General features: G+C 40.2%; 1 protein-coding gene across 8 annotated transcripts in view; it reads right to left on the bottom strand.

The window, feature by feature from the left end:
• scn8aa (sodium channel, voltage gated, type VIII, alpha subunit a) overlaps positions 1-20829 on the bottom strand; it is a 131499-nt gene that overhangs the window by 81016 nt on the left and 29654 nt on the right. For 4 of the 8 annotated variants that reach the window (XM_088368783.1, XM_088368778.1, XM_088368782.1 and 1 more), the window contains exons 3-6: positions 10799-10916; positions 9992-10082; positions 9717-9845; positions 4224-4315 (exon numbers count right to left, since the gene is read on the bottom strand). In XM_088368783.1, coding sequence (XP_088224909.1) covers positions 4224-4315; positions 9717-9845; positions 9992-10082; positions 10799-10916 — 430 coding nt within the window. Of the gene's footprint in view, positions 1-4223; positions 4316-4536; positions 4629-9716; positions 9846-9991; positions 10083-10798; positions 10917-20829 lie in introns of those variants that run through there. The other 4 variants (XM_088368779.1, XM_088368787.1, XM_088368784.1 and 1 more) reach the window with 3 other exon arrangements.

The following is a 20829-nucleotide window of genomic DNA, read 5'->3' as shown; positions in this document are numbered from 1 at the left end:
GGCGTGAACATGCATTTTGCTACCTACGTCACCAGTCAAAAATGTTTGTCCTTTATCATTCATCATTTAAATACAGGCTAAGACGGTACTTGATAGCTTGCCATGTTCCCTGTAGCATCTTGTCATCAATTTTGCAATATCTCTTTCAAGAGCCAGAAACACACCATTTCAACCTGATGATGATGAACTTTAATATAAAACACTAATTACAATATGTGGGAAAAGCTCTGCTGGAAGTGGGAGTTGAAGCTCCCAGCAGACCCTCACAATACGTTTGGGCCTGCCAGGTCGGACCGGCATCTTCCTCCACCATCGGAGCCAACCCACCACCGGGTGGTGATCAGTTGACAGCTCCGCCCCTCTCTTCACCCGAGTGTCCAAAACACGCCTGGAGACTCTGCGGTGGACTCTCCAATTTCTGGGGTCGAAGTCACTAAAGTAGTTAAAAAACTCCTAGGGGGCAAGGCCCCGGGGGTGGATGAGCTCCGCCCGGAGTTTTTAAAGGCGCTGGATGTTGTGGGGCTGTCATGGCTGACACGCCTCCGCAGCATTGCGTGGACATCGGGGACAGTGCCTCTGGATTGGCAGACTGGGGTGGTGGTTCCCCTCTTTAAGAAGAGGGACCGGAGGGTGTGTTCCAACTATAGGGGAATCACACTCCTCAGCCTCCCTGGTAAGGTCTATTCAGGGGTGCTGGAGAGGAGGGTCCGTCGGGAGGTCAAACCTCGGATTCAGTAGGAGCAGTGTGGCTTTCGTCCTGGCTGTGGAACAGTGGACCAGCTCTACACCCTCAGCAGGATCCTCGAGGGGGCATGGGAGTTCGCTCAACCAGTCCATGTGTTTTGTGGACTTGGAGAAGTCATTCGACTGTGTCCCTCGGGAAGTTCTGTGGAGGGTGCTTCGGGAGTACGGGGTGCCGAGCTAACTGATAAGGGCGGTTCGATCCCTGTATCACTGATGCCAGAGTTTGGTCCACATTTCCGGCAGTAAGTCGGATTCGTTCCCAGTGAGGGTTGGACTCCACCAAGGCTGCCTTTTGTCACCGATTCTGTTCACAACTTTTATGGGCAGAATTTCTAGGCACAGGGTGTCCGGTTTGGGGACCTCAGCATTGCGTCTCTGCTTTTTGCAGACGACATGGTGCTGTTGGCTTCTTCAGGCCGTGATCTCCAGCTCTCACTGGGCCAGTTCACAGCCGAGTGTGAAGTGGTCAGGATGAGGGTCAGCACCTCCAAATCCGAGGCCATGGTCCTCGGTCGGAAAAGGGTGGAATGCCCTCTCCGGATCGGGGATGAGATCCTGCCCCAAGTGCAGGAGTTCAAGTATCTTGGGGTCACGAGCGAGGGCAGGACGGAGCGCGAGATCGACAGGCAGATCGGTGCAGCGTCGGCAGTAATGCGGACTCTGTACCGGTCCGTCGTGGTGAAGAGAGAGCTGAGCCAAAAGGCAAAGCTCTCAATTTACCGGTCGATCTACGCTCCTACCCTCGCCTATGGTCATGAGCTATGGGTCGTTACCAAAAGAATGAGATCCTGGGTACAAACGGCCGAAATAAGTTTCCTCCGCAGGGTGTCCGGGCTCTCCCTTAGAGATAAGGTGAGAAGCTTGGTCATCCGGGAAGGACTCGGAGTAGAGCCGCTGCTCCTTCACGTTGAGAGGAGCCAGATGAGGTGGCTCGGGCATCTCATCAGGATGCCTCCTGGACGCCTTTCTGGGGAGGTGTTCCGGGCATGTCCCACCGGTAGGAGACCTCGCGGACGACCCAGGACGCGCTGGAAAGACTATGTCTCTCGGCTGGCCTGGGAATGCCTTGGGATCCCCCGGGATGAGCTGGATGAAGTGGCTGGGGAGAGGGAAGTCTGGGAGTCCCTCCTAAAGCTGCTGCCCCTGCGACCCGACCCCGGATAAGCGGAAGAGGATGGATGGATGGACTAATTACAATACAATAAATGTGGTTCTGATATCTTATCACATGCTTGTAAAAAAAACAAAAAACAAAAAAACGCTTAACGTTGTAAAGAGACTTTATGGACACCCTGTATAATGTATACTGCACTCACCGCAGTTACATCCGAGTCCCAGAATGCACCGCAATAGCAAATGCCGAGGCACATTGATTCAAAAAGTAACACTGCTTGTAATTTTTTTCTCTGAAGTTTGGATATGATGAAAAAATGTTTGGAGTGTTCTGAATTGTGCTAATTACTAGGTACTGAATAATTCATACTTTAAAATTCAACAACTTGGATTGGCTCCTGACTTAAGTGATTCACTAATTCTAATTGATCCATACACAATTGGGACAAAAACATCAACAGTTTTAATGGTTGATATACGTAAATGAATATCAAAGAGCTGGAAACATTATGCTTACAGGAACACAACTTCACCGCATTGAGTGGCCAATGAAAGCAGCCATGAACTGTCAAATCTCGGATAAAATCATCCTTTCCTTAGCGAGCTCAAGATCAAGATCCAGAATTTTGATGAGCCGAGACATATTGCCAGGGCAACGAATTTGTTGACTTAACGAGCATAGTGTCATAGAGTGGCCCAGACTCTAATCCTCAATCCAATATAATAGAACTAAAGGCAAGCTTGCAATTTTCAAGCAGAAACCAAGAGTTAAAATTCCTAATGTGCAAACTTGGTGAAACAACTACAAGAATGTAGTTTGCCAACAAGTGTTTCTCCATCAAGTACTAAACTTACTGCATACGTATGAGTTAAACCTGGGGACCAAATACTTACTTTAGTGCAGTGTTTCCCAACCTTTTTTGAACGAATCGTTCACTCACGAGCCAACACTAACAGCAACACACACATAAATTGAGTATGTGCCGATGCCACAACATGAAATCTCAAAATTCTCCGATTTGCCACGCATGCACGATTAGCCTTGCGGAAACTGACCTGTGGTTTGGTAATCCTGTTTACAATTCGCTCGGTATTTAATGTTGGACAATTTCCCACGGAACATCTCTCACGGCACACCGGTGTGCCGCGGCACACTGGTTGGCACAATATTGTACAACTTTGATATCGTGGGTTTTCTTTGTGTATGCTTTCTTTTACCAAAATCAATAAACTACTATAAACGATACACACTTAATGTACACAATCAACAGGGATCCTATTTACCCTAATGTATTACTTCATGAGACGATTAAAAAAATGAATTGCATTGTACAATCTGGCCTATTTGTAGTTACGTTACAGACAACTAATATATATAAATATATATATATATATATATATATATATATATATATATATATATATATATATATATATATATATATATAAATATATATATATATATATATATATTTATATATATAAATTGAAGAAAACAAAAGCACTCTTGCATAAATGAGGCTGTCCAGAGGACGCATGACATCTGCTCAACAACGTCCATTGACTGACATAAGATTTTGGCTCAGAGTTACTGATGAATATCAAAATGTTGTTCATGCATTGTATCTGCAACCCTGTACAACTGAGCGCACTGATTATTTTTCTTTCTGGGTTGCATAGACCAGGGGGAGGGGAATCAATCAAGAAACTAAAAACCAAACAAAAGGGAGGAAAAATTAAACTGTCAGTGCCTTTTGTCAGCCAAGCTCTCAGTAGATTAAGATTAGAAAAGCAAGTGACTGAGAAGCATCATGCAGCATAAGATATGTTGACAAACTAGGCTTGGCAGTCTTCATACATTAAGAACTTGGGCTTATGTGGGGAGATGATGATCCTTTTTAGTTTTCATGTGCAACAATATTACTGAGTGACTTATTGAAATTGTACTTTTTTGGGTCAATTTGAGAGACACCGTCATTATTATTCAGATAGACTAACTGATTTTTGGAAAAAAGCTAAGCACGCAACAACAGTGTTAAGAGTTAAAGAAAAGGCATCTGCTTATTAAGCAGGGGTGGAGGTGGGGTTGGTGGAGGGTGGGTCACAGGTGCAGTGAAAACCAGCCTCATAATGAGAGTGCTATTGGGGCAGGGGAAGAGTGCAGACACATTGGAAGGCCCTAGAGGAGACTGCAAAGCCTATCAAAAATGTATTAGTACCATTTTTGATAATTTTGGAGAATAAAAAGAACTAAAAAATGTCTCTCTCCAATTGGTTTGCTGCTGCTTGAAAATCATAACCATAATCATTGTGAGTAGAAAAGAATGGGTGGGGGGATCAGCCTTAGTGTTTAAACGGTGTCTCACCTGGAATGACCGAGATAGTTTTCAATGCTCGGAGAACTCTGAACGTTCTCAGCGCAGATACATTGCCCAGGTCCACAAACTCTGTTATATATCTGGAACAGGGGAAGGATCACACACAGAACACACACGATGACCAAAACCAAACACGGCAAGAGCACAACACCAGCGCACCAGGAGGAAGAACGACGCCACTCACAGACCCTGTCCATGGAGGAGAAGGGTGGAAGGGAAAGAAAGGAGGACACACACACCTAACACTGACCCCGCCCATTCACCCCCCCCCCAGGCACCACCCTGCCCAATCCTGTCTTACCTGGAATGACAGAAATTGTTTTCAATGCCCTCAACACTCTGAATGTGCGCAGAGCTGAGACATTGCCTAGGTTTACAAACTCTGTTATATACCTGCAGGATCAAACCACAGTTACAACAGCGGATTATTTTCATGTGCACACATGAGCACAGGGAAACTGTACAGGTGATAGGATCAACAGCAATGCAGTGGTACTTCCACTTACGAGTTATTCGAAATACAAGAAAATTTTTAACACAATCAGGAGGAATGCATACAGAAAAAACATAAAACAATACTCACCGGCATATACATACATATGTATTCTTAACCCTTTGTGAAAAATGAGTGTCATCATTCCTTAGTAACTATGATCTTCTTCTGTGTCTCCTCATTAAGTTTATATTTTTTAAGTCACAGGAGCGGATAAACGGCATTCCCATTCATTTCAATGGGAAAAGATGATTTGAATTACAGCATTTTCAGTTACGAGCATGGTCATGGAACAAATTAAACTCGGAAGTCAAGGCACCACTCTAAACTCATACAGAGAGAATACAAAATGCACAATCAACCATAATGTACCACACCAGACATGCCTCCAATTGACCTTTCGCTAACATCCACCTCAATGAGACGTTTCCACTCTGAAGAAATATTACCTAACTCTTAAATGAGGAAATTTTAGCAGCATGTCTTTGAAGGTTTGAAGCTAAGACATACAGATGACTGAGCAAAAGCAAACATCGCTTTAAACACTGTTCCTGAGTGTTGGGACTAACGCTGTCAGAAGGGGATTTACAGTCAATGTTATGTTATGTCTATGTTAATTGTTATAACGCAGCTACAGTTACTAACAGTGAAATGTAGTACCAACTTACCGTATTGGCCCAAATATAAGACGGTGATTTTTGCATTGAAATAAGACTATAAAAGTGGGGTCATCTTACATTCGGGGTCTAGACATTATACCCATTCACAACGCTAGATGGCGCCAGATATCTTTAAAGCGAATGCTGAACTTAACTCCCCAGGCCAAAGTGAACCCCTGTCACGAAGAATAAAAATAAAAATAGCAGTAGCACAAAGAAGAAAAATAAAAAATAAAGGTAAGAAAGAAAAGAGAAGAAAATAAGAGAAGAGATAACAGAAAATTAAGAGGTTTATTTACATTTCAAAAACTAGAAGCACTTTAGTTTACATATTTAAATGTTCAGATATTAAGATGTGATAGACAGTTTTTGCATGATTTCAATGAGGCAAAATAACATGCTTTTTCTCTCGAATATATTGTTATAATCATTTGCGTCAGATATATTGTAATTATTTTCTGTATAAAAATTAAATTTGGTGTTCTAAAAGTATTTTTTCAAACTTGAGTCTTGAATGAGAGGGGGTCGTTTTATATTCGGGCCAATACGGTATGCTGCTTAGGATGCTCGATGCGCCACACTAAAACACTTCTACCACTCTACGGACGAACTTGACTCGCTACGCCTCATGCCAGCCGATCAGCTTCAAGGAATGTGTCACATGACATTCTGCGCAATGGCGGGCCAAAAACAAAACCATGTTCATCGTCCGTGCTCATTCCTCGCTGTACAATACGTACTTCTTTTTACCTATACTGGGATAAAACAAAATGGGACCAAGCTAGGGGGCTTTGAGTGAGGAATTTGGCATACCTGGTATGTTTTACTTTTTTATTTGCTCATTTTTCAGCTGTTGGACTGTACGAAGATGCAACATTGTTTACATTACCATATAGCGCAGTAGCTTTCAACTGGTTTTGTCCAAGGGACCACCATTATTACCAAGAAGCAACTCGGGGACCACAATATATTATTATTGTTATTAATATTATTTTATTTTATTTTACACCAAAGGAGGATAGACCTCACCAGGTTATTTATTTGCATCTGTATGTTTATTTTGGGAATCTCAGCTACATTTGACATAATTTGGATGGATAAATGATTCAAAAAATTTGCTGAAAAATAAATCAAGTCTAAATATAGAATCAATTTTATTTTTAAAAGTGTTACTATTATTTTCCATATCCAATTTTGCTGACCACCTGCAACTACTAAAGGGCCACGGACCATCGGTTGACAATACAGCGAATTGTTGGCCACTCCGTGTGGTAATCTTTTTTGCCGTAAAAAAAATGGAAAAGTATACAGTGTGCTCGTCCAGCCGGAAGTTGTGTGACAATTCATTATTTATTTTATGCTTATTTTACATTGTCGTTCAATAAATATTAAGTAAAATGAAGTACTTGTCTATGCTGTTCTACTTTATGCAACTGTATTGACAACTGCTACAAAAATCAGAATTATTTTACATCATTGAACGTTTTTTTAAAAGTAATTACTTTCCCTAGTGACTAATTACATTTATGGAGTAATTCAATTCCTAATTCAATTACCTTTTGGAGAGGTAACTAGTAATTGTAAATAATTACATTTTGGAAGTAATTTGCCCAAAACTAGTGTTCCTTTTCCTTTTACTATTTCAGTCATTTATTCAAGAGCAAAACTCAATAGACCTGTGCAAAAGTTACAATTAGGAGCACATAGCCATAGTATCTAATTCTGATGTTGGAAGCATAAGATATAAGAGGCCCATCCATCCATCCATCCATCCATCCATCCATCCATCCATCCATCCATCCATCCATCCATCCATCCATCCATCCAGTCAATAACAGGGCACACATAGAAAAACAACCATTCACACTCACACTTACGGGCAGTTTGGTGTGCTCAATTAGCCTACCACGCATGTTTTTAAAATGTGGGAGGAAACCGGAGAAAACCCATGCAATCACAGTAAGAAATGCAAATTTCACACAGGAAGGCCGCAGGCGGAATAAAATCCACCACCTCTGCACTGTGAGGTGCTAACCAGTGATCCACTGTTGCACCCCATATAAGAGGCTTCCTATTAATTTACATGGACTACATCAAGAAATGCAGTACATCAACAAATATTGGCTTTAAACCGCTGTCAATAACTAGTGTTTTACTGCAGGCCAGCCAAGCACATATTTTACCCACAATTAAATTGTGTGTGTGTTTGTTTGTGTGTGTGTGTGTGTGTGTGCGTCTGTGTATGTATATATATATATATATATATATATATATATATATATATATATATATATATATATATATATACATACAAGTACGCACACACACACACGCACACATACACACACGTCATGCTTGGTAGGCCGATATATATATACATACATATATACATATAAACACACACACACACATCAGGGAATGGCCGAGCAAAGGAGACAGGTGGGAGGGGGACCGGTCGGAAGTCGAAATTTGGTTCGTAAATAAATGTAAAAAAATCACAAAGTTCGTAATTATAGGCATTTGTAAGTAGAGGTACCACTGTACATTAGGGAAATGATCAGTGAAAACAGACAGCCCTCTGTGTTCTCTGGCCCCATTGTACCTCTAATTTGATTTTTCAACAAACACTGCCCCCGAAGAAAAACAACCAACTAGAGACACAAGGCGTAACCTCACAACTGACGAGGTGTCAATCAGAGCTCATATAATTCTGGGCACATTAATAGTTACGCTTACCGAAGACCAAAGACTTCATAGAAGCTTTGCTGAAACTATGGTAAAATAACCACCTCAAAAAAAAATCAATCAATAAAAATCCCTCGCTTGCCATCAAATAGGCATGCGACTAGCAAACAAAAGCAAAATAAAGAGAGATTGAAAAAACCCGAGACAGAAAAAACTAAGGCAAAGGCATCCCTGTGTGGGCGTATCTTCATTTTTGTACCGAGGCAAGTCTAGTTTAGAGTGTTTGTGAATTTGGTAACCTGCACTACACCTCAACAGGCATTCAGGAGTGTTCTATTGCATGTCTCTGGCACGCTGGTGACCAAAAGTACACCAGATTTTAGAACAGCTAGAAGAAGATATAAGTTGTGTCACTGGTGGAGTAACGTGATTTTGATCGAGGCGCAGACAGTATGGTGACATGTATGGTGAAGGTTTTCATATTTCCTTCATAAATATGAGGATTGTATCTTACAATCCCTCTGAATAATTATAGAAAGCAGTCATTATGAATTGTCCATAATGGCAGATTCTGCTTGCACACATTCATGAGGGGCGGACTTTGCTCAGAGGCTGTTGTCTCCAATGGGAAGTGGTGATTGGGGAAGTGAGGCTATATTCAAATAGCAGTTAACAACATAATTGCTGTCAAAAGGAACTTTAGTCTGAACGTAGAAAACAAAATGGAAATCACTTCCAGTACAACTTTCAGTTCTGCTACTATGTGCAGATGACACTGCAATTTTTGGCTGTATTAGGGATGGAAGGGGGGGAGAAGGAGGAGTACAGAAGCCTAGTCCGCCGCTTCGCGAGTTGGTGTGACTCCAACCACCTGCACCTAAACACCGCCAAGTCCAGGGAAATGGTAGTGGATTTCTGGAGGCCCAGACCTCGTCCTGAGCCAGTGACTATCAATGGAGACTGTGTGGAGATAGTGCAGACCTGTAAATATCTTGTAGTGTCGCTGGACGACAAACTTGACTGGTCTGTGTGGACGCTTTGTGCAAGAAAGAACAATGTCGCAAGGTGATTTTATCGTTCTATTGTGGCGAACGCTCTCTTCTTTGCGGTGGCATGCTGAGGGGTCAGCGTCAAGAAGAGGGATGCCTCCCGCCTGGTAAACACTAATGAGGAAGGCAGCTTCTGTTGTGGGCACAGAGCTACCTGATCTGGTGTTTGTGGCAGAACATCGGGTGTTGACCAGGCTGCTGTCCATCACAGACAACCCCGTCCATCCACTGTACAGCACCGTCACTGGGCAGAGGAGTTGCTTCAGCGACAGGCTGTTGACACTTTTGCCTACTTTTGTTCAAGTAACGATTGCACACTTTCTGTAAATCCTATGAACTTCATTTCATTTCTCAAATATCCCTGTTTGTCTGCTATGTGATATATTTAACTGAAATTGCTGATCCAAACAATCAATGATTTATAAAGGAAAATCATGAAAATGATCAGGGGTGCCCAAACCTTTGCATATGACTGTATCCAGGTAGGATACAGCGAACTTTTTTCCATCCACACTTCTCAACACCACGGACTGCATCATGTAGGCTTCTTTCAATCAAACTATTATACAATCGCCTAGAGTAAGGAAATACTTACGCCATGGAGATGACCATGAAGTCCAGCCAGTTCCATGGGTCTCGAAGGAATGTAAAGCCATCTATACAGAATCCTCGTGCCGTGATTTTTACAAGAGACTCAAATGTATAAATTCCTGTGAATGTGTACCTGAAACACAAGGGTATTGGCATCAATGATAATCAAAGTGTCAGTGTAGCTAAGATACAACTTGTAAAGTATACAGTAGCACTACACTAGAAGCATAAATGTGGAATATTACCATTTTAAGAGAGAATAATGAAAGCTGTACTTACTCTACTTGTTTTGACCACTCAGGAGGATCACTGAAGGTCATGAATATACAGTTGGTCAAAATAGTACACATAATGATCATGCTGAAAAGAGTGAGCAGTAGGTTAAGGGGTAAAAACAAATTGAAGGAAGCATTTTCAAACATAAAATTTCAAACCTTATCATTGTGTTATTATTTATATTTTGTTGAGTCATTCAAAGGCTTATTCCCCAACTAATCCCAACACAAAATACATTCAAAATCATACATTGATTAGCTGGACTGAATAATAGATGCACCTCAAGTCGTGTTAAATTGTTTCAAGTTTCATGTAGGATATGAAAATTCTCTCATCCAATTTTATCTTTACATGTATTACCAGTAAATTGATCATGAAATGTAAAAGCTGTAGAAAAGTCTAGAGGCAGATCCTAAATTCTTATCATTCCCCATCTCTATGTCTCATCATGTGTGGACTCTGTCACATTTGAAAAATTTGTAATATTGTCAAAAATGTGAGAAACAGACTTGGAAATTTAGTGACCTGTCATGTCAACTGATTCTAGTAATCGCAATGGATGTTAGTCTCTCACATGATGACTATAAGCTCTGCAATACGATAAAAACGCAGATCAACCTGAAATCGGCAATATGACTTGCATGTCCCTACTGGAAGATTACCCAAAAGCTGTCCATTATTCAGTCCTCTTTACTTGAGCGTCTTAATGTCTGTTCCTCAACATCCATTACCACATAGGGCAAATCATCATAAATGATACACACAATCAGGCAAGCTTTTGTATTTAAGACAGCACGTGAAAAGGATATGAATGTATCAAAATTTTAATAGCTATTTGCCTAACCGGATTAAAAGGACTTATGAAGTACAAGGCAGGTGTGGCACTGAAACGGAAGATTGTCTTCCCCCTATTTAGCACTATAAATGTCTGTGGAGAGAAGAACAGAGAGAGACAAAATATGTATGACTAAACAGTACATTTAGTTTAAAGAGCAGGTACAAAAAGCTGTGTTTCCAAATCTTTTTTCATCCACTGCACACCTTTTCATTGGGAAAAATCTCGAGGCACACACACCACCAAAAAACTGTTAAGTGTTACACCGGGTTCCATATTAAAATTAGTTATGTTACGGCAAACGATGTTGACAAAAGTGCCACACAAATAAAGTCATATATATATATATGACTTTATTTGTATATATATATACATATATATATATATATATATACAGACTTTATATATATATATATATATATATATATACTGTATTTTTTGGACTAAAAGTCGCTCCGGAATATACGTTACATTAGCCATAAAATGCACAATAAAGTGAAAAAAAACATATATAAGTCGCTCTGGAGTATAAATCGCATTTTGGGGGAAAGTTATTCGACAAAATCCAACACCAAGAACAGACATGAACGAGCAAAAACAGGCTAAACGATACGGTATGCTAACGTGACATAAACACAAACGAAGAGCTGAGAACGGGCCTGACGTAACATTGACAGTTATCTAAATAACTATAACATAAATAACACCTTTATCAAACCATTTGTGTCACAATGATTATTTGAGAATAATTGTCAATTTTTGGCTATGTGAAGCCCTTTGAGACTGTTTGTGATTTAGGGCTATACAAATAAACTTGACTTGACTTGACTTGACTTGTCACTCCAAATCATTAAATCCATCGATTGTCCTTTATGTCAATAATGCCGGGCGCGCGCCACTGACAGCGGTTGCACTTAAAATTATTCCACAGGCCCATATAACAATATATGAATTATATATCAAATAACTATTATATAAGCAATAATATTATCAAACCATCTGTGTCACTTCAAATCATTAAATCCATCGATCGTCCTTTACGTCAACAATGCCAGATGCGCGCTGCTGATGGCGGTTGCACTTCAAAATATTCCACAGGCCCGTATAATTATAAACAACAATTTTATCAAACAATCTCTGTCACACAAGTCATTGACTCCCGTGCTCGAATCCTTTGTCCTTTATGTAAAACACCACCGCATAAGCGCGCGCCGCAGTTGCAGTTCAGATTACAGTAATCCCTTGCTACATCGCGGTTCGTTTATCGCGGTTTCACTTTTTTTTTTTAAATTTTGTAAATTTGTGAAAAAATTCACATATGTCACTCTCAGTATAAGTCGCCCCCCCACCCAAACTATGAAAAAAACACGACTTATAGTCCGAAAAATACAGTACACAAAATATGAAAATGTGGGGGGGAGTGGTTTGTGTGTATCCTGCTTAGCAATCAATCTTGCCAGGTTTTTGAGAAACCAAAAGAAGGTGGCAAGCCTCTTCCTGTGGATAACCTCATAAGTGTTTAAATAAAACAGCGAAAGGCATCAAAGTTTAATGAGATACTGCATTTGTACAAGTTATATGGCTGAGTGTGCTTTAGTGAAGTCTCCCTTGCTACATTAAGCCCCTAGCAAAGTGCGCGTGTGTGCGTGTGTGTCACATGACATGTGTGTGCACTCCCTGCCAATACCATGCAAAGACATCAGCATTTCAAGGCTAAATATGGAGCAGCCAAGCAGCTTCAGAGTGGTTACGTGACCATTGCTGATATGCATTTGACAGACATTTAGATCACGCCAATAACAACTTCCTCTCCCGAATTACAAGTCCATTGTAAACTCCCAAAATGTACTTCAGTTTCAGTCACTTGTGAATGATTTAGTAATATGCACCTAGCATGTGCAAGTGTGGTGTTTTTGTGTGACAAATGTTGATCATGTAAGCAAATTTGATGCAGCCAATTTTTTTACACGTACGGTCTGATTTGTTCCGCTTCACTTCTATCTCACCGCACATATTGGCGCCTGCTTTCCTTGCTGCAGGCAATAACAATGCTACTAAAGTCCATTTTCACATTCGCCTTTGAGCAAATGGTTGCAGAGGTAAAGCTAATAATGGCCACCTTTAATTCTGCTACCGTAGCGTTCTTATCGCTGATGCAATAAATGTTCTACACATCCTTTTCTCTTCACCAATTCCTCTATTGTACTTACTCTCTGTCTGTCTGTCTGTCTCTCTCCCCCACCCCCGAACTCTGCACCCAACTCCATCTCCGTCTGCTTCTCTACTCAACCTTATGGGGAGAGATTTGTGTCAAACTTATTCACACAAATACTACATCCGCAATTTATACTTGTGTTTTGTATCCACACTTAAATTTTTACAGTTTCGGATGCACAAAAAACGTATTCTGTTTTTCCAATCCACAAATACATTTATAATTTTCGCATGTTTTTTTTTGTTGTGTGTGCATTTATCATTTGTAAGCATTCATTTCTGTGTGTGAAATGTCAAATATGCGTTTGTGGATCAGTGGACTCATGCATTTATTTTTGACAGAACCATCACGTCATTTTCACACGTACACACGCACGCACACACACACACGCGCGCACAGACACACACGGAGTCTCAGATATTCACATGTGCTTCCATCCACTGGAAGCAGTGTTGTCTCCATTGAACGGGAGAAAGCCGTCACCTTTTTCCCTTTTAAAGATTGACAATACACGATATACCACTTTTTTTTGCCCGTAACAAGTTTAGCTGTTTTTATAGGTAATATGGTTTGAAATAGTAAATTTGTGAGTGATTTGTAAAGCAAGGTGATATTTACTTGGGTGCAGCAGGCTAGCAGCGTAACTCTGTCATTGCACAACTCTGACAGCTCAAACGTTTTGGGGCGAAATGTTATTTAAGATAAATTGGTCCTTCAGTGAGTGCATTCCAAACAGTTAATGGCAGTCAACTCTTCCTCCTTTAATCTACATGTGGAAGACACGACATGGCCAGTTTGCGCTCAGCAACGCCACATCGGTTGACTGGAGTCACGGTGCCCCACTGAGTCCCTAGTTGCGCTGAGGGCTGAAGTAAACAACAGCATCAGTCTGTCCACGTGAAAAATGGCAAATAATCCCCGTTTTTAATAAATGTACCTGTAATTTGATTACGTGTTTTTTCTGTTACTGGAATACAGTTGTTGGGTTTTTTTGTATTCTGAATACTGCTTTACATATATTCGGTTACTCCCCAAGCCTGTTTATCATTTACTCTTTTTATTTCTGTCTTCCCATTCAAAAGCACACAGACACGTAACATATCAGAGTACTTCATTCTAGACAGGACATTATCATTACTCTTAACTACAAACCGGATTCGGTTGAAGTTGGGAAATTGTGTAAAACGTAAATAAAAACTAAATACAATGATTTGAAAATCCTTTTCAACCTATATTCAATTGAATACACTACAAAGGCAACATATTAATGCTCAAACTCATAAACTTTATTTTATTTTTCAAATAATAATTAACTTGGAATTTCATGGCTCCAAGACGTGCAATAGAAGTTGGGAAAGGGCATGTTTACCACTTCGTGACGTCACCTTTCATTTTAATAACACTGAATACACGTTTTGGAATAGAGGAGACTAATTCTCTTAGCTTCTCATGTGGAATTCTTTCCCATTCTTGCTTGATGAATCACTTCAGTTGTTCAACAGGGGAGAACCTGGACTCTTTTACTTCAAAGCCACGTTGTTGTAACACATGCAGAATGTGGCTTGGCATTATCTTGCTGAAATAAGCAGCGGCGTCCATGAAAAAGTTGTCGCTTGGACGGAAGCATATGTTGCTCCAAAATCTGTATGTACTTTTCAGCATTTATGTTGCCTTCACAGAAATGTAAGTCACCTATGCCATGGGAACTAATGCACCCCCATACCATCTGTCAAGTGGCATGGTGGTACAAGATGGTGTAAAATTGGGTATCGAATTTGGCCCAGGCACATTGGCTATCCCAAAACATGTAGTAGTTCCAAAATTTCACCAGGAGATGGTGTTAAAGCTTGACATAGGAGTGACCTGATGGAAACTAACAAATCTAATAAATTAAATTGTTAGCAATTGGGAGGACACGACCTGTTCAAACACATACCAACGCACAATTTGGAAATATGAGTTTGCTATGCCATAATTTCAAGATGTAGCAGCTTAAATATAAATGTTAAAGTTAGAAGAACCCATTATTATGGCTAAGTATGATTATGTGTGAAAATTGATCTTTACTGGACAAGATATATGATTTTAATGTTGCAATGTTTTATCCAACCTGTATTTAACATTGTTGTTCCATAGATACATGAATGTATTAAGTTGTGGGGAGACAAAAGAGGTTGTTTGTAACACTATTGGAATCGACCAGATATTCACCTCGATATTTTTCTGACCTGGTGCAGGGATTCCGACCTTTCACCTAGATATTCCTATGACCTGGTCCTGGGATTCTGACCTTTCACCTAGATATTCTTATGACCAGGTGCAGGGATTCTGACCTTTCACCTACATATTCCGATGAGGTAATGCCAGAAGCCTATAAATATGTTGTCCTGACACAGAGCGAGGCGGTTCTTCCTAGTCAGGGAGATGGCTGTGACGCTGCCCGGTGTAAAGAACGCCGTTTAGACGAAGATGGATTTTTCATTCTTTTTGAGACTGAACCAAAATCTACTAAGTTGAATTTCCAGAGTCTTCGAATTAGACTTTGTCAAAGTTTAAGCTTCGAATTGGACTTTGTCAAATTTTAAGTTTCGAGGAAGGCAGATGAGACAGCTGCTTCGGGCAGAAAGGGGAAGACGCCAATGTTACGGCATTGGCTAAGCACCTCATGGCCAGACCTTTCCTTCTTTTTTAAACAGAATTTGGATTTTGGAACAAAGGAGAGCCGATCACTCGACTGGTTCAACCAAATAGGATTTTAAACCTTTTGTTTCCTCTTTTGTTCTGAGACGGGTGAGTGTTGTTGTTTTTTCGACTTGTAATTCTTTTTCTTGGTTATTCATTAAATTTCTTCTTAATCCTTAATTTGGTTATCGATTACTTTGTATAAACTATGTTGAACATGGTTTTATATGCAGTAATTAGAACTTTACATTTTCTTTATTTCCCTATTATAGTCATTCTTTAAATCCGTTCAATTATTTTTAAAGTGAAGACAGCTTTAATCCTTAAAATCAGGAATTGTCAGATCTGATTCAAAGTATGTTATCTTGAGCTCAGCTAGGGCGAGTGCGCTCTAGTAAATCAATGAATCCCTTCGGTCTTACCAAAGACATAAATTTATCTGACAAATGCTTCAAATCAAAAATGGGGAAGGAGCCGCTGGTAAAAAGGGCGCGGTCATCTGTATTCCGGGCCTCAAGAGGTTACTCTACACCGGTTTCAGAGTGACTTTAAAGGGATTGGCGTCCTAAATACAATAAATTAATTCTGTCCGAATTGATATCTTAGAGGCGGTTAGACTCGGACGAATCTTTCCTCGCCCCGACCTGGAAACTCTCGTCTCCCTATGAGGGCTGCGTTACAGCAGCGGGGTCGAAGGGGATTTTAACCCTTTAAACGGAAGTTCGGGTCACTTACGGTGGATAAGTGCGGATTTGACACATCACAGATGTTGGCTTTTGAACTTTACGTTGATAACGGTCCAGATGGTCCGCTTCCTCTTTGGTCTGGAGGACACAACGTCCAGTGTTTCCAAAAACAATTCGGAAAGTGGGCTCATCAGACCACAAAACACTTTTCCATTGTCCATCAGTCCATTTTACATGAGCTCGGGCCCAGGGAACCCGGCGGCGTTTCTGGATGTTGTTCATAAACGGCTTTTGCTTTGCATGGTAGAACTTTTAACCCACACTTACTGATGTAGTGACGAATTGTATTTACTGACAGTGGTTTTCTGAAGTTTTCCTGAGCCCATTTGGTGATATCCTTTACACACTCATGTCGGTTTTTAAGGCAGTGCCATCTGAGGGATCGAAGGTCACGGTCATTCAGTCTTGGTTTCCGGCCATGGCGCTTACATGCAGTGATTTCACCTGATTCTCTGAACCTTTTGATGATATTATGGACAGTAGATGTTGAAATCCCTAAATTCCTTGCAATTTTGCTTTGAGAAATGTTCTTAAACTGTTCAACTATATTCTCACACAGTTGTGGGCAAAGTCGTGAACCTCGCACCATCCTTGCTTGTGAATGACTGAGCATGTTCGGGGAGGCTCCTTTTATACCCAATCATGGTACCTACCTCTTCCCAATTAGCCTGGTCACATGTGGGATGTTCCAAATGGGTGTTTGATGAGCTTTTCTCAGCTTTTTCAGTATTTTTTGCCACCTTTCCCAACTTCTACTGGACGTATTGCATCCATGAAATTCTACGTTAATTATTATTTGCCAAAAAACATTTAAGTTTATCAGTTTGAACATTAAATATGTTGTCTTTTTAGTGTTTTCAATTAAATATGGGTTGAGAAGGATTTTCAAATCGTTGTATTTTGATTTTTATTTACATTTTGCACAACTTCCCAACTTCAACCGAATCCGGTTTGTACATTATTAACGAGTGACTTTATTTCTTTAATCTACCTCAACACTGTTGCAACCAGGCATCAAATTGAAAGTTGAAAGGTAAATCAAAACAACCCATTGTTAAGGATGGAGCAAACAGTAAATGATAACTGGGTATGAAGTCCGATATCTAGATATCTACGCATCCATTTCTCTCTATGGTAGATGAATACTGAGGCCCAATGTGGGGAGACTGAGTTTGTTTATACCGGGGACAGATCCAATTTGTCAATCTTTCCTAAAAACTGTCACACATGCTAAAACTTTACCAAGATTGACATGACATTTGTTGTTTAATGCTGAGTTGATATACAAGTCCCCCACCCACATGAATAGGCACACAAGTACCCCCCTCCCACACACACACACACAATGCCATGTATGTATCATGTCTTTCCCCCACTCTGAAACGCATGACCTAAGTACTGCAAAGCTGCTGAAATTTTCATTACGGGGCGTCGGGTAAGATGGCGAGGTAGTGAAGCAAGCAGGCAGGCGGCAGAGGCAGCAGCAGCAGGCCAAGGAAGACCGTGCCAAAGGCAGCCAGTCAGCCAGAGGATGACAAGACGTAAGGGAGGGGATGGGAGTAACAAAAAGAGGCGGATGCCATGAAGCATGGCTGCGTCATCTCATCAGTTACATTCGGACGGCTCATGGTGAATATTCAATGAGCCCTCATCACCCGCTGTCCTATAAAGAGTTTTGAGGTCTTTGAATTACCCAGAATGCACTACTAGCATCCATTTTGGAAGTCTACCTTCACTACAAAGTGTCATTTGTTACTGAAAGCGCTTTGTTACAGCGATTGCGTTGTGAAAGTGCTATACAAATAAAGATCTATTCTATTCTATTCTATTCTATTCTATTCTATTCTATTCTATTCTATTCTATTGTTCAGCAAACCAATAAGGACGTTTGCCCTGCCTTGTACATGTGTCATTGTTGGGTGAAATAGCCAAGACGGAAACGGCACAACATTGCGATGGAAAAATGAAGCTTAAAATTTGAAGAAAATGGCACTCTTTTCACCCAGGGCAAAAGGGCAGGTGATTGAGCAACTCCTATATGTGCAAAAGCCTGTCAACCCATGCTACAAAAATTCTACCCTCAATTCCGATGGAGTTGGGATATATAAAACATAAATTAAAACAACAATATACCTTATTTTCCGCACCATAAGGTGCACTTAAAAGCCTTTAATTTTCTAAAAAAAAAAGAAGGTGCGCCTTTTGTGTCTGTAATCTGTAAAGTGTGATCTGTAATCTGTAAAGTTGTTTTGTGTGGCTTCGCCACACAGATAATATACAGGCTTAATATGTAGATGAACCAATCGGAGGACATTACATTTTACGTAGGTCGGGGCAAAAAAACAATCAGAGCACTGTACGTAAGACGTAGAGTATGTACCTCCGCCACCATTGATAAACAGCATTGGGATCCTATAAAATGCCATTGACAAAGAGACAGGTTTACGAGGCAAAACTCAAGCTTTCTGAAAAGCTGGCCTCATTGTCGAAAAATTACGTGACAACGATGAGACAATGACAAGAGGGACCTCGTCATGTTTAATGGCAAACTTGCCCAACTGTTTAATTAGAAAACCAAAGATATGAACTTTGATGGATTTGCGTATTAATACCGATTAACAATGTGAGTACAATACAGTACACAATTAAATCGTAGAATAAAGTACAATTGAACTCACTGTCTTGCTCCTGTGAGTTTTTTTTTTTTTTTTTTTTTACCGTAAATCATGGCATGCATGCGTCCTATGTGTGGATTAAGTACAGAAAAGACCCCAGAATTAAGTCTGCGCCTTATGGTGCGGAAAATACGGTGATCATTTGCCAACTATATTTAAATGAATAAACAACGAAGAAAATATTTAATGTTCAAACTGATAAACATGGGGGGTTGATTTTACAATTCACTCATTTTGAATTTGATGCCTGCCATTTTTACCATGCTACACCACCTTTCCTTTTAACAACACTTAAGAAGCATTTGCAAAGTGAGGACACTATTAGTTGAAGCTTTGCAAGTGGAATTCTTTCCGTTTCTTGTTTAAGTGCAGCTTTGGTTGCTCAACAGTCCGGGGTTCTAGAATGGGTACTGAGACCCGGTACTAAACTGGCCCAGAGGCTGAATTTGAAAATAAAAATGCAATACGGATAAGCTCCACCCTTAATAGTTTTGAATGTAAAGATGTCTGACCCTCCAGCTTTAAATGTTTTTACTGAGCTCAGATGCATAAGGACGGAGAGAAAGTCACACATCAGCCATTTAATCTACTCATAAACTGACATGCTAAAGCTTCTATGTCCTCATGGTGCCAGCCATTCAGCACTGCACATCATGTTTGACCTGATACGACGTCAAAGAAACACCACTAAAGGAGACCTGATCTAGGCTCATTGGAAAGATGGAGACAGACACAAGTAATGAAGCACAAAGAAGGAGCGGCTGGCTTTGCCTGCTTATCACCTTCTGCGCACTGACGCAAAATGCTATGTTACTAAATATGTGGAAAAAGATGCGCATATAGAATATTTGCTATGTTTTAAGCCTAGTAGTTATCCAAAAGTGCCATCAAAATCAGAGGCTATTGTTGCAGGAAAAGGAAATGACCATGACGAAACAGATTTTTTCTTTCTCCTATACAAACTCCTCACGAGGACACATTTGTAAGGTGATACAGTATGGATGTCGAAACGTTTTATTTTATTTTACTTATTTGTTTGTTGGTTTATTAATTTTGTTGGGACCATGCATAAACGCCATTATTCAGAAAGTAAATATTCTTTGTGCAGGAGCGTTTCCGTTCCTATGATCCCTCAGGTGTCTTAAAATACATTTGAATGTCATGGAAAACTAGATTTCTGTAATAGTTCAATTAAAAAAATGTTGTGTTTTCATTTTTAGAAATTTTGTGAATATAGCATTCTGTGGGCCTTCTGATTTGCTAGCAACTAGTCCAGGCTGAAGTACAATCAAAAGAACTGACCTATTTAAAAGTTAAATGAAATTGTAGTCATTTATCATTATCTTTGTCTATTATCCTCATTTCGTAGGCATTGTGTTGGCTGCCCAGCTTCCACTAGTGTGTGCTAGATTTTTATTGTTATTGGTCCAATCAGATTTCAGCTTCCATGTACAGTGGAGCCTCGGTTTCCGACCACAATCCGTTCCTGAAGGCTGTTTGAGAAGAGAATCATTCGAATTTCGAATCATGTTTCCCCATTACAAATAATGGGGAAAAAAATGTAATATGTTCCAAGCAAAAAAAAATGCTTTTTTAAAGCATTTTTTCATTGTTTTACCACATAAACTGCATAAATAAGTGAGTAGGTAATGTATAAATAAATAATAAACTGAATTAATAGAGTAGGC

Source organism: Syngnathus floridae, chromosome 2 (genome assembly GCF_059516105.1).
Source record: "Syngnathus floridae isolate MCC-2025c chromosome 2, RoL_Sflo_1.0, whole genome shotgun sequence".
Classification (NCBI taxonomy): Eukaryota; Metazoa; Chordata; class Actinopteri; order Syngnathiformes; family Syngnathidae; genus Syngnathus; species Syngnathus floridae.
The sequence above is the reverse complement of the archived record's forward strand: the minus strand, read 5'-3'. Positions and strand labels throughout refer to the sequence as shown.